General features: G+C 46.2%; 1 protein-coding gene across 1 annotated transcript in view; it reads left to right on the top strand.

Annotated features, from left to right (window-relative positions):
* The window catches only part of LOC122919723 (oocyte zinc finger protein XlCOF7.1-like), a 285,514-nt gene that overhangs the window by 230,739 nt on the left and 40,147 nt on the right, over nt 1-14,628 (top strand). The window contains exons 3-6 of the mRNA XM_044268907.1: nt 6,630-6,812; nt 6,886-7,009; nt 7,106-7,179; nt 7,407-7,515. Coding sequence (XP_044124842.1) covers nt 6,630-6,812; nt 6,886-7,009; nt 7,106-7,179; nt 7,407-7,515 — 490 coding nt within the window. The remainder of the gene's footprint in view (nt 1-6,629; nt 6,813-6,885; nt 7,010-7,105; nt 7,180-7,406; nt 7,516-14,628) is intronic.

Here is a 14,628-nt window from a genome sequence, read left to right as displayed (position 1 = left end):
ACTCCTGACATTAGGCTATTTGTACCACCATACCCTGCTTCCTACTTCTTGGGAACTTTCAGTAGAGCAGACATTTTTTGTCCCCTTCTCTAGATCTGTTCCTCCACACTATCCTGTCTCTGAGCTCTTCAGGCAGTTCTTTCCACCTCACGGCTTGGTTTTTGCTCCTCGTTGTCAGTTGTGAGACCTTATATAGACAGGGCCATGTATTTTCAAATCCTGTCCAATCAACTGAATTTATCACAGGTGACTCCAATCAGGGTGTAGAACATCTCAGCCATGATCCAGAGAAATGGAAGGTCCCAGAGGTAAATGTCTAATAGCTTCATAGCAACAGGTACAAAAATTTGAAATTTTAGTTTTTCCCTTTTGAATAAATTTCTAAAATTCTGTTTTCACTTTGTCATTACCGAGTATTCTGTGCAGAATGATGGGGAAGCCTGATTTATTTAACGTTTTCATTTTAGCACAAGGTGCAACATGACAAATGTGAAAAAAGTGAACAGGTGTGAATATTTTCCAAATGCATAGTATCTATCATCTATGTACTATATGTATCTATCTCCTATGTACTACAGTCCTGATCAAAAGTTTAAGACCACTTGAAAAATGGCAAAATATCATATTTAGCATGGCTGGATCTTAACAAGGTTCCAAGTAGAGCTTCAACATGCAACAAGAAGAAATGGGAGTGAGACAAAACATTTTTTTTAAATTCAATTTAATGAAAACAACAAATAAACTGAAACAGGATGTTTTTCAGCTGATTAAAAGTTTAGGACCACACCTCCCAAAAAAAACTAAACCCCCCCAAAACAGAAATCCAACTTCCAAACATGAACTCAGTAATGAGTAGCTCCGCCGTTATTGTTTATCACTTTCAAAATTAGTTTCAGCATGCTTGATGCAAGCGTTTCCATGAGGTGAGTGGGAACATTTCTCCAAGTGGTGAAGACGGCCGCACGAAGGTCATCTACTGTCTGGAACTGTTGTCCATTTTTGTAAACTTCCCTTGCCATCCATCCCCAAAGGTTCTCAATTGGATTTAGATCAGGGGAACACGCAGGATGGGCCAAAAGAGTGATGTTATTCTCCTGAAAGAAGTCCCTTGTCCTGCGGACATTGTGTACTGTAGCGTTGTCCTGTTGAAAAACCCAGTTGTTACCACACAGACGAGGGCCCTCAGTCATGAGGAATGCTCTCTGCAACATCTGGACATAGCCAGCGGCCGTTTGACGCCTCTGCACTTCCTGAAGCTCCATTGTTTCACTGCAGGAAAAAGCACCCCAGACCATTATGGCGCCCCCTCCACTGTGGCCCGTAGAAAACATCTCAGGTGGGATCTGCTTGTCATGCCAGTAACGTTGGAAACCATCAGGACTATCAAGGTTAAATTTTTTCTCATCAGAGAATAAAACTTTCTTCCACCTTTGAATGTCTTATGTTTGGTGCTCTCTTGCAAAGTCCAAATGAGCAGTTCTGTGGCGTTCAAAAAGACGAGGTCTTGGAAGACGTTTTTGGTTTTTTTAAGCCCTTCAGTCTCAGATGCCGTCTGATGGTTATGGGGCTGCAGTCAGCACCAGTAAGGGCCTTAATTTGGGTCGAGGATCGTCCAGTGTCTTGACGGACAGCCAATTGGATCCTCCGGCTCAGTGCTGATGAAATTTTTTTGGGTCTTCCACTAACCCTCAGGATCATTTAAGAAATTCCAAATGACTGTCTTACTGCGTCCCACCTCAGCAGCGATGGCGCGCTGTGAGAGACCCTGCTTATGCAGTTCAACAACCCGACCACATTCAAAAAGGGAGAGTTTTTTTGCCTTTGCCATCACGTGTGACTACCTGACAGAAAATGACAATGAATCCACATCTTTGCACAGATTTGGCCTTTTAAAGGCATGTGGTCCTAAAATTTTGATCAGCTGAAAAACAGCCTGTTTCAGTTTAATCGTTATTTTCAATTAATTGAATACTCAAAAAATGTTTTGTCTCACTCCCATTTCTTCTTGTTGTATGTTGAAGCTCTACTTGGAACCTTGCAGATTTTTTGCCATTTTTCAAGTGGTCTTGAACTTTTAATCAGGACTGTATATGTATCTATCTCCTACGTACTATATGTATCTCCTATGTACCGTATGTATCTATCTCCTATGTACTATATGTATCTCCTATGTACTCTATGTATCTCCTATGTAATATGTATATATCTCCTAAGTACTCTATCTCCTATGTACTATATGTATCTCCTATGTACTATGTATATATCTCCTATGTACTATATGTATCTCCTATGTACTATGTATATATCTCCTATGTACTCTATGTATCTCCTATGTACTCTATCTATCTCCTATGTACTATATATATATCTCCTATGTACTCTATCTATCTCCTATGTACTATATATATCTCCTATGTACTATATGTATCTCCTATGTACTATGTATATATCTCCTATGTACCGTATGTATCTATCTCCTATGTACTATGTATGTATCCCCTATGTACTATGTATGTATCCCCTATGTACTATATGTATCTCCTATGTACTCTATCTATCTCCTATGTACTCTATGTATCTCCTATGTAATATGTATATATCTCCTAAGTACTCTATCTCCTATGTACTATATGTATATATCTCCTATGTACTATATGTATCTCCTATGTACTATGTATATATCTCCTATGTACTCTATGTATCTCCTATGTACTCTATGTATCTCCTATGTACTCTATCTATCTCCTATGTACTATATATATCTCCTATGTACTCTATCTATCTCCTATGTACTATATATATCTCCTATGTACTATATGTATCTCCTATGTATTATGTATATATCTCCTATGTACTCTATGTATCTCCTATGTACTCTATCTATCTCCTATGTACTATGTATATATCTCCTATGTACTCTAAGTATCACCTATGTACTATGTATATATCTCCTATGTACTATATGTATATATCTCCTATGTACTCTATGTATCACCTATGTACTATGTATATATCTCCTATGTACTGTATGTATCTCCTATGTACTATATATATCTCCTATGTACTGTATGTATCTCCTATGTACTATGTATATATCTCCTATGTACTATATGTATCTCCTATGTACTGTATATATCTCCTATGTACTGTATGTATATATCTCCTATGTACTATATGTATCTCCTATGTACTATGTATATATCTCCTATGTACTCTATGTATCTCCTATGCACTATATGTATCTCCTATGTACTGTATGTATCTCCTATGTACTGTATATATCTCCTATGTACTATGTATATATCTCCTATGTACTATGTATATATCTCCTATGTACTATGTATATATCTCCTATGTACTATGTATATACCTCCTATGTACTATGTATATATCTCCTATGTACTATGTATATACCTCCTATGTACTATGTATATACCTCCTATGTACTATGTATATATCTCCTATGTACTATGTATATATCTCCTATGTACTCTATGTATCTCCCCCTCCATCCCTTATTCTCCCTCCTTTCCCATATATGTTACTTCACTGGCACAAAAGCGCGCTGTGACGTCAGGCTCCGCCCCTCTCTGGTCACATGACCGTGACGTCACGGAAGGTCCTTTCTGCCCCGTGCTGTGACTGTGAGCTCTGTTCCCGGTCAGTGTGCGGCGGTCATTGTTATGTCACGTGATCGGGGTAGACGTGATCTTTCCTCAGCGGCTCCTCTCACTGCTCCAGGCGATGTGCAGGTAATAATCACACATCACCCTGCGAGCCGCCCCGAGTGCAAACTGTGTGCATAGTGTGTCAGGGCTGATGGAGGGCAGACGGGTCTGCAGGGGGTAGTGGTCTTTGCTGTGACTGTTGATGGTAGTGGACTGCTGGGGGTGATGGTCTGAGCTGCGACTGCTGGGGGTGATGGTCTGAGCTGCGACTGCTGGGGGTGATGGTCTGAGCTGCGACTGCTGGGGGTGATGGTCTGAGCTGCGACTGCTGGGGGTGATGGTCTGAGCTGCGACTGCTGGGGGTGGTGGTCTGAGCTGCGACTGCTGGGGGTGGTGGTCTGAGCTGCGACTGCTGGGGGTAGTGGTCTGAGCTGCGACTGCGGGGGGTAGTGGTCTGAGCTGCGACTGCTGGGGGTAGTGGTCTGAGCTGCGACTGCTGGGGGTAGTGGTCTGAGCTGCGACTGCTGGGGGTAGTGGTCTGAGCTGCGACTGCTAGGGGTAGTGGTCTGAGCTGCGACTGCTAGGGGTAGTGGTCTGAGCTGCGACTGCTGGGGGGCAGGGGTCTGGGCTGCGACTGCTGGGGGGCAGGGGTCTGGGCTGCGACTGCTGGGGGGCAGAGGTCTGGGCTGCGGCTGCTGGGGGGAAGAGGTCTGGGCTGCGGCTGCTGGGGGGCAGAGGTCTGGGCTGCGGCTGCTGGGGGGCAGAGGTCTGGGCTGCGACTGCTGGGGGCAGAGGTCTGGGCTGCGACTGCTGGGGGGCAGAGGTCTGGGCTGCGACTGCTGGGGGGCAGAGGTCTGGGCTGCGACTGCTGGGGGGCAGAGGTCTGGGCTGCGACTGCTGGGGGGCAGAGGTCTGGGCTGCGACTGCTGGGGGGCAGAGGTCTGGGCTGCGACTGCTGGGGGGCAGAGGTCTGGGCTGCGACTGCTGGGGGGCAGAGGTCTGGGCTGTGATGTAGTGGGAGGGAGCAGTCCACTCATTGGATTGGGATCCCAGATTCTGGAATATCTTTTAGGGTTATGTTCACATGAATCAGATATTATTGTCCATCTTGATTTGTGGTCAGAATATCCTCAGCTTATCACAGCAGAGCGGATGAGGAAAATGTATGTGTGCGTAAACTGCCACATGTCAGTTCTTTTATGTCAGTAACCGCACTGCGTGATGTCCCATGTTAACGAACCCTAAGGACATGTGCACACACTGGAATCCATGTTAGAGGCCGACCCCAGGACTTCTGCCGCAGGTCTGCACGCGATCACCCCGATCATTGTCATGTGGATCCGTGGCTGTATGAGCAGCGATGCAGACTACACCGAGACGGTGCAGATTTTGGTTTTCCGCCACAGATACGGCTGTGGACGGCAAAAGCCTGCAAGAAATCTGCAATGTACAGGGCGTAGTGTGGATCTGAATATCCGGCACCTGTCCTAATATCCACCCGGATTTTTTTTGTTTTACTGCATTGGAATGTGATTCTGCCACACGACAGGCAGGGTATGTCCTACTGCACTGACCAGGTCCCTGTCAGCTGCTGAATGTGGAGCGTGGCTTTCTCTCTTCTCCTCACTGAGTTTGTGCAGTGAGGAGGAATGGGGGGCTTAGAGCTGCTGTTTTAATGATCAGCAGTGGCGCGCTCCTAACGATAAGACATATTTTTCCTATCCTGTGGGTAGGTGATTACATGTCCATTTTTGGGACAAACCCTTTGAGGTTTTTGCAGGGGAGAACTGAAAAAAAAGTACAAAATGTAAAAAAAAATGCAGCATTATTCACCTGCACTGATCCCTCACCACTGCTGCTTCCGTCCCTGCTGCCTGTCTCGGGTCAACACACTAAAAATAGCAGGAGAGGTCAACTCCACCATCATTGGTTTCAGTTAGTGATTGGCTGACCTGATCTTTCCTGGGATTTCCTGTGCATTGAGCTGGGACAGGCAGCAGCAGAACAGCAGTGACTGGGAGCAGAGGAGGTGAGTAATGCTTCTTTTGTATTTTTCACTTTCTGCCCTCAAGACTGCTGTGAGCACTCTGCTCGGTGGACACGCATGTGCAGCACAGCTCCATTCTCATGGGGCAGTTCAACGCCACTTGCGGACCCTCATTCTCGTAATCGCTGGGGGTCCCAATGGTCAAACCCCCAGCAGTCAAACACATCTCTTGTCCTGTGGGTAGTGGATAGATTATTAGTTGCAGAACTCCTTTAAATGAGGCCTTACTCTGTTCTCCTATACAGCTGTGTGAATAGGTCATATGTGCCCGTGTACCCACCATCTGACCTGTGCAGCCCTTTGATGGAGATGAAGGCCAGATTTGAGGCCTCCACAGTAAGTTCTTCTGAACACCACTGAGTGTGGTGACCACAAGGAGGACCACATATAGCACTGGCATGATCTGCCACGCCTAGGTATAAGCACGTTCCTCTGGTGGAGCAGCCTCAACTTTATATCCAGTTATACAATATCAACCGCCTGACCAGCTTAGAACTTATCTGAGATGGAACCATTACCTCCAGTGCTGGTACTATGTTCCAACAGCTACATGCCTCCCACCCACCTCTACTGCAGGAAGCGACGTTAAACTTGTCTTAATGTTGTACATTGTCATCATTTGTATTCCCGTTTAGTAAGTCTTTTCATACAGGTCGTTATCTCTGGGATTTTGAGGTCACACTGTTTTTTTCCACTCCAGATCTCTGCATTATAAGATCCTCCCCGATCAAGTTCACTCAACAGCTTGTCTTTGATGTCTAACCTCAAAGATGACTGAGCAGATATTGAACCTCACCCTGGAGATCATCTACCTGCTGACTGGAGAGGTGAGGGCTTGTGGGTATTACGTTACATGACCTCACTGCTTGGCTGTAGAGATGATGAGAGTGATCTCTCCATGCTTCTCCTCACAGGATTACACGGTAGTGAACAAGTCCGGGGAGTGTGTGGCACCTACATCCCAGCAACGTGAAGAATGGAACAAGAACCAAAGTCCTGCCATGGAACCTCCACCTCCTCCGCTGATACATCCTAGTGATAACGAGCAAAAGATCCTACAGCTCATTAATAAGATCATCCAGACGCTGACCAGAGAGGTGAGCGCTGCTGGAAATGGTGGGGATATAATGGTAATGTGTCGGGTGATGACTGTGTGGTTGTGTCTGTTAGGTCCCCATACGTTGTGAGGACGTCACTGTCTACCTCTCCATGGAGGAGTGGGAGTATTTAGAAGAACATAAAAATCAGTACAAGGACGTCCTGATGGAGAACCACCAGCCCCTCACACCACAAGGTAAGAGGAGACTTCCATAAATATAGGTGGTTTCGGAGGTCACTTGGATGCACCTACAATTACGTTGTCTACCCCACTATGTTTTTGTGCTTACAGTTGAAGCCAGTAGAAGTAATACACCAGTGAGCTGTCCCGATACTCCTCCTGATTTTCCCGTGGACAGCCCTGAGGTAGAAGAATCAGATATATAAAGAGCACTTAAAGGGGTTATCTAGGAATGGATAATGATGACCTATACTCAGGCCAGCCTCTCCTAGCAGTTGATCGGTGGAGGTCATGGGTGTCAGACTCTGCCGATCTGAGGATAGATGGTCATCAATATAAATAAACGGGATAACCCCTTTAAGGAGACCTCATTACATCCAGCTGTATTTTATCTAGTGCTGTCTTCTTTCAGATTGATGAACAGATTATTATCAAGGTGGAAGAAATAGAGGGAGACGAGGAGTATTATAGGAGCGATCTCCCATGTAAGGAGGAGGAAACTCCCGCCAGTGTCAGCACAGGTGAGTGATAACCTCCCGGTAGAGTCACGTGTTCTCTTCGTTCATGGCCATGGCAGTCTCGTATTCTACACCGTCCTCTGCCAGTACAATCTAATCGGGCAAAAGGTCTAGGAGTCCTCATTAGTTGGTACATTCTGATGGCTGACTGAAAAGATGATGACCAATATCGATCCTCAGCCTGTTTGAAAGGGCCCTAATATGAAACAAAGATTTATTTATTTATTTATTTATTTATTTATCCGGTTTAGGATAATCCTCAGCTTATCATGGTATGGCACCAGAAGATAAAAATAAAAAAGTTTGGTGCCATGCTGTCCAGTTCAGAGAGTCTTCTTGCTCTCAATAAGGTAGTTGTGATACCCTTTTAATAATTAATTGACATCATGGTAACCAGCGAGCTTTTAAGTCTACCATGTCTGATTACGAGCCTATAGTAGTCTTGAACGCTTGAAAGGAGGCCATAGGACATATTTACTGCTAATGATAGATCCTATGGAGTATAGAAATTTAGTCTATAGAAATAGATCCAAGTTTGTCTTCTTTTATAAGAACCTGAACCCGACATTTCTCCAGAAAAATCTGAAATTGTGCTTGTGCCCATGAATCCTAATATACAACCGTCTCGCCTTCTAAGCCTGACCTCTCATACATTTCCTTCCTCATTCAAGCTCTCCTAATACTCCTTCCTAGATTCTTCTTTATATTCCTCCATCCTATCATTATAGGGGAGAATTAAGACATCTGGCCCAAAATTAAAACCTCCTTCTACCAATAGATAAGGGAGGAATTAACTTGCCCACCTTTAGACTGCTTGCTCTATCCATCTCTGTCAAATAATAGATTGGGCACTGCACTCAAACCTGTTGATAAACAGTAGAGGTCCTCTGCCGACAAGGTGCTTATCCTGTACACTAACCCAGTTCACCAAAGCTGCCGTTGATATTTGGTCCTTGCGCGAAACGTCCCTTCCTCTGACATTTACAGGTGGTCTCATTGAAAACCTTTGTCGACCTTTCTATCTCAGCCTTGGACCCTACTTGACAGAATTTCCTCATACTTCCCTTTTACTTCCCACTAACGATCCCAGGTGGAAAATCTTCCCTGGAATGGGGTGGATTGGAAAGGTCCCACTACCAAACCTAGCTTCCCAATCCAAACAAAATCCAGCCCATACAACAAATAAACAAAAATAGCTCCAGCAACTATGCTTGCTGAAGCCAGCACCATTCTGGATCTTACTTGCCTTACCCAGTTGAGGAATCTGGGTGAGATATACCCCTCTTTTGGGACTTTACTATACCCTTTACTGTTCACATCACCACAATGGCTTGAAATTCCACCAAACGCAAATCTGTGTATAGATATAAGGCTTAAAAACTCCAAATAAGGAAACGTCCATTTTTAATACCTAATCTAAAACGTGCTAGTCATTTCCGTCATGAAGGCCAAGCGGTCCTAATGCCCTAGTCTGTATGATCAACTCTGGTTCCTTGCACAAGAGTTCTCTGTGTTTGTCTCCTCGATTACTTGGTTGATGGACTTGTTTCAAACCTAGGAATTGCCTATGTCTAGCATCACCATACGTGTCCTATAAGCCTTGGTGCTCCCACCTTGGTCTGTAGAGAAAGCACATGTTCACCAAATCTTATCATATCCTATATAATATTGGCCACAACCACACATTATTGCATACACCACATAATTTGTTTTACACGTGATCGCTTCTCTTATTTGTAATTCACAGCCGCCAAGGTTCACAAAAGCAGCATTGTTCGCAGTGATGGTCTCCTCTTGGTATAATGCCCTTCAACTAATTTATGAGACTCATTAATTCGACCTTTCACAAGGATATCACGCAGATTCCTTGTGTGTCTAAATGAGAGAGGTTGAGGACTAGCTACTTCAGACAGTGTGGAGTCTTTTGCAATTATATGCCAATATTTTCCGGATTGAGGTTTAGGACTGCCATGGGACTATAGTGGTATGAGAAAGCAAAAAATTCAGAGGTCGTGCATGTGCCTGACCATGTTTTATGTCATTAATCTATTATTTTTGTTTATCTTAGAAAAAGGAGAACTTCTAGAATCAATCATTGATAACGATTCTATACTGTGATAAATTTCGGTATTTCTCACGTGTATGAGTTTTTACCTACTTGAGGCTGGTTTCACATGGCAGCTCAGTTAAATATCTGCAAGCCAGAGATTTCCACCTCAAAGTGGTTGGCCCATCTCATACACTGGGGGCATATCGCAAGGATATGCCCCCAATGTCTGATGGTGCGGGTCCCTCTGGGAATGGAGCCCAGAAAGTGAAGGAGAGTGAACTGCGCACGTGCAGCTGCCCTCCATTCATTTCTCAGGGACTGCCGAAAATAGCCAAGCCCTATTTCCGTCAGCTCCATTGAAGTGAATGGAGCAGTGGCAGTGCTCCTGCAGTGTGCTTCCCTTTAATTTCTATGGGATTTCTGAAAATGGCAAAGTGCACTGCTGACTCTGTTCTAGACATGGGTGCAGTTTAGTGTTGATCGAGCACCAAAGTTCTCGGGTGCTCGAGTAGAACACTTTGGGATGCTCGGGTGCTCAACAGAGCACAATGGAAGTCAATGGGAGAACCAAAGCATTAAACCAGGCACCCCCTGCTCTGAAGAGGGGAGGGCGTCTGGTTCACAGGAAAAGGTCAGAAATTGATGGAAACAACACTGAAATGGTTCGGGAACAGCATGGGGAGGATGTCTGGATGCATCTTGGACTCCCAGGTCGCTGCTGGGAACGATGTTGTCCAAGTAGAAAGCCACTTTCACAGACTGACAATAATGCGTACAAAACCGAAGATAAAATCGATTTTGGAGGAAAAATTGTTAGGAAACATTCTTTCTTGTATATAAAGTGCAACTGCTGCCAAAAATTACAAGCAAGAGGCACTCCGATACAACCTGTATATCACATAAAGGAGAGCCTCATTCACATTGTGGTACAATTGTTCAGGTAGTGGGACTCCTACACTTAGTGCATAGGCTTTATGAGTGTAAGGGCTTCCAAAAATTACAAGGAACCGACACTCCAATACACACTTTATTACACATAAAGGAGGGCATCATACACACCCTTGAAAAATTATCATTGATCTAAAACATTAGGGGCGAGGGCCTGCTGGTGAACTGACACTCTAAAACAGGCATCCTCAAACTGCGGCCCTCCAGCTGTTGCAAAACTTCAACTCCCAGCATGCCCGAACAGCCTACAGATATCAGCCTACAGCAGGGCATTGTGGGAGTTGTAGTTTTACAACAGCTGGAGGGACGCAGTTTGAGGATGCCTGGTCTAAAACATTAGGAACGAGGCCAGCCTAATAAGCATGTTGATATGACAGAGGAGTAGGACGACGAGAAAAGGAAGATTCAACCATATACCCTTTTTTTGTGGTGGAAGGGGTGTATTCAGTACATAAAAAAACACATTTAAAGTGCCTTTTATGTTCAGCAGCTTTTCGTCTGGTGGAGTCGAAGTCATGGTCAGTCCAGGCCTTGTTCATTTAGATAAGAGTCAACCTGTCAGCATTTTCAGTTGACAGGCGGATGCGCCTATCAGTTATTATGCCCCCAGCAGCACTAAATACCCACGTTAGTGCCACATGTCCAGCTTGGACACCCAGTAGTTGTAAGGCACTGAGGACACTGACACAGTCTGCTATGTACTCCTTCACCATCTTCCCAAATTTTTCCCTCCTTGTGACACTAGTCCACGCATCAGGGTGAGGGTGCTGGCAGGGTGTCATGAAACTGTCCCAGGCCTTGGAGAGTGTTGCCCTGCCTCTGTTGTAACTGCTGTGTGTTCCCCTCGTCTCCCCTCCTCGGTTGCCAGGGTTGTCAGCTGGAAATTTTTGGAGCAATTTTTCCACAAGGACCCTCTAGTATTGCACTATTTTGCTTGTCCTCTCCACCACGGGAATGAGAGATGAGAAGTTCTCTTTTTAGCGGGGGTCGAGAAGGGTGAACAACCAGTAATCTCTGTTGGCCAAAATGCGTATAACGCGAGGGTCACGGGAAAGGCAGCCTAACATAAAGTCAGCCATGTGTGCCAGAGTCCCAACAGACAAGACTTCGCTGTCCTCATCAGGAGGATGACTCTCTCCTCATCCTCTTCGGCCAATCCATGCTGAACAGATGGAATAAACCTGCTATTAGTACTACCCTTTGTAGCGAAGGCAACCGTCTCCTGCTCCTCCTCTTCGTCGTCCAATTCGCTCTGAGAAGACGAACTGAGGGTGGTCTGGCTATCGCCCTGTGTAATGTCTTCTTCCCCCATTTCCACCTCTTCCACCTGCAAAGCGTCTGCCTTCATTGTGAGCAGCGAGTGTTTCAGTATACACAGAAGTAGGATGGTTACTCTGATAATAGCGGCATTGCCGATCACCATCTGGGTTGATTCCTCAAAGTTGCGTAAAACCTCACAGAGGTCAGACATCCATGCCTACTCGTCGCTTGTGAAGAGCGGAAGCTGACTGGAAAGGCGACGACCATGTTGCAGCTGGTATTCCACTACTGCCCTCTGTCGCACAACAGTCGGTGAGCTGGAAATTGCAAGCACTGCTGCAGCGTTGCTAGACTGGCAGCAGCTGTAGACGACTTTCGGAAATGGGCACACACGCAGCGCACCTTCACCAGTAGCTCAGGCAAATTGGGATAGGTTTCGAGAAACCGCTGAACCACTAAGTTGAACACTTGGGCTAGACATGGGATGTGTGTGAGCGTACCGAGCTCCAAAGCCACCACCAAGTTATTGCCATTATCAGACACAACCATGCATGGTTGTAGGTTGAGTGGCGAGAGCCACAGCTCAGTCTGGTCCCTTATACCCTGCCACAGCTCTTTGGTGGTGTGCTTTTTGTCACCTAAGCAAAAATTTGCTTCAGTACGGCCTGTTGCCGCTTCCCCACTGCAGTGCTGCACTGCTTCTAGCTACTGACTGATGGCTGACTGATGCTGCAAGATGAGAATTCAGAGGTGAAGGGGGGGGGGGGGTTGCAACCACTAACGTAGGTGGTGGCGGAAATCCTGATGAAAACAGGGCCCGCAATCCTTGGCGTCTGTAGCACCTGTGCCATCCCAGGGTACGACTCGCTCCCAGCCTCCACAAGGTTCACCCAGTGTGCGTCCCTGGCCAAAAGCACTTGTCCATCTGTCAGTCATTAAGTGGACCTTCCCAGTAACTGCATTGGTCAGGGCACGGGTGATGTTACAGGACACATGCTGGTGTAAGGCGGGGATGGCACACCGGGAAAAAAAGTGCCGGCTGGGGACTGAGTAACGAGGGTCAGCCATCGACATCAGGCTGCGGAAGGCCTCAGTGTCCACAAGCCTAAATGGCGACATTTCCAGGGCCAGCAATTTGGAAAGGTGCGCATTTAGTGCTATGGCCTGTGGGTGGGTGGCTGGTAATTTGTGCTTTCGCTCAAAGGCCTGGGGTATGGACATCTGTACGCTGCGCTGAGACACAGAAGTGTATGTGGTCGCTGATGGTGCTTGCGAAGGTCCAGGTGCAGGGCGGGAGGCATCCGTGCCTGCGTCTTGGACAGGGGATTGGCCAGCACGTAACACAGGGGAAAAGAAGGCAGTGGTGTGACCCGCAGACACTGATTGTGGACCCAGTCGTTCGGCCTACCTATTAGGGTGCTTTGATGCCATGTGGCGGATCATGTTGGTGGTGGTGAGGTTGCTAGTGTTCACACCACAGCTCATTTAAACGGCACAGATTGAAAATGACAATTCTTTTATCGTCCGCACTTTCCTCAAAAAGCCCAGACTGCGGAACACCTACCCCTTGACAAGGGAAATTGCCGCAAGGGGGTGCTCCGGGGAACAGTTACGGGCCTGTTTGGTGTGGCCGCCTTCTCCCTTTTGCCACCCCACTGCCTCTTCCAGCCTGTTGTAGTGGTGTGGATCCCTTCCCCTCTGTACTGCTGTCCTCGCTCGGCTTGCCACCTTTCCAGGTTGGGTCAGTGATTTCATCGTCCACCACTTCCTCACTCTGGTCATCCTCCTGACTTGTTGACCTAACAAAAACCTTACTGATTGACAACTGTGTCTCATCATCAACCTCTTGAGACAATAATTGTGGTTGACTTATTGGCAACTGTGTCTCATCACCTCGTGAAACACTAATTGCCATTCCCGACTGTCATCTTCTTGTGACTGTGGATGCTCAAGAGTTTGGGAATCGGTGCACACGATCTCCTCATGTCCCTCTTCAAGCGGGCTTGGCGAGAGGCCCAAATCAAGGAATGGCGATGAAAAGAGCTCCTCGGAATATCCGAGCGAGGGATCACTTGTTTGCCAAGACTCTCCATGGTGGGAGGAAGGAGGATCAGGGTGAGGATTCTGTTGACCAGACTTTTGGCTATTGAGACTGGACTTTGTGGAAGACAGGGTGGTGCTTAACTGACTGAAAGCATTATCTTCTGCGATCCAACTGACCACCTGGTCACACTGGTGTGACTTCGAGAGTGGTGTCCTGCGCCGCCCTGCAAACTGGGACATGAAGCTAGGTATCGTAGATGAGTGTGTTTCTTGTACTCTGGCAGTAGGTACAGTTTCACCGCGCCCAGGGCCACGGCCTCTGCATGCACCATCAGCAGCACGGCCACTTCCCCGTCCCTTACTGCTTGCCTTGAGCATATTAAATGGTATATATGCTTGCAAGTATGTCACACGTACAGTAGCGCAGGTTTTGTAAGTGTATACGCAAATAAATTACACTGAATGTCACAGATATTTATGATGCGCAAACGTTATACTGGAGATGTAGCGCAGGTAATGTTGCTGTCCGCAGCGGCCAAACAATTGCGCTGAATGTCACAGATATTTAGGATGCGCAAATGTAACACAACAGATATAGCAGAGGTTGTGTCACTGTCAGCAGCGGCCAATCAATTGCACGCAATTTAGCCCAGGTTGTGCTAATAATATATATTGCAGCCAGATAAAACAATAATCCTTAAAAGGACTTTTGGGTCTCTAACACCTTTAAACACTAAACCCTGCCTAAAAAAAATCCTATCCTTACACTATGTCCCTTCTGCTGCTGCTCTCCCTAAGACTGAGCCGAACCATGT

Source organism: Bufo gargarizans, chromosome 9, assembly GCF_014858855.1.
Source record: "Bufo gargarizans isolate SCDJY-AF-19 chromosome 9, ASM1485885v1, whole genome shotgun sequence".
NCBI classification, from domain to species: domain Eukaryota; kingdom Metazoa; phylum Chordata; class Amphibia; order Anura; family Bufonidae; genus Bufo; species Bufo gargarizans.
Note: the sequence above shows the minus strand (reverse complement) of the source record. Positions and strands in the feature narration are given on the sequence as shown.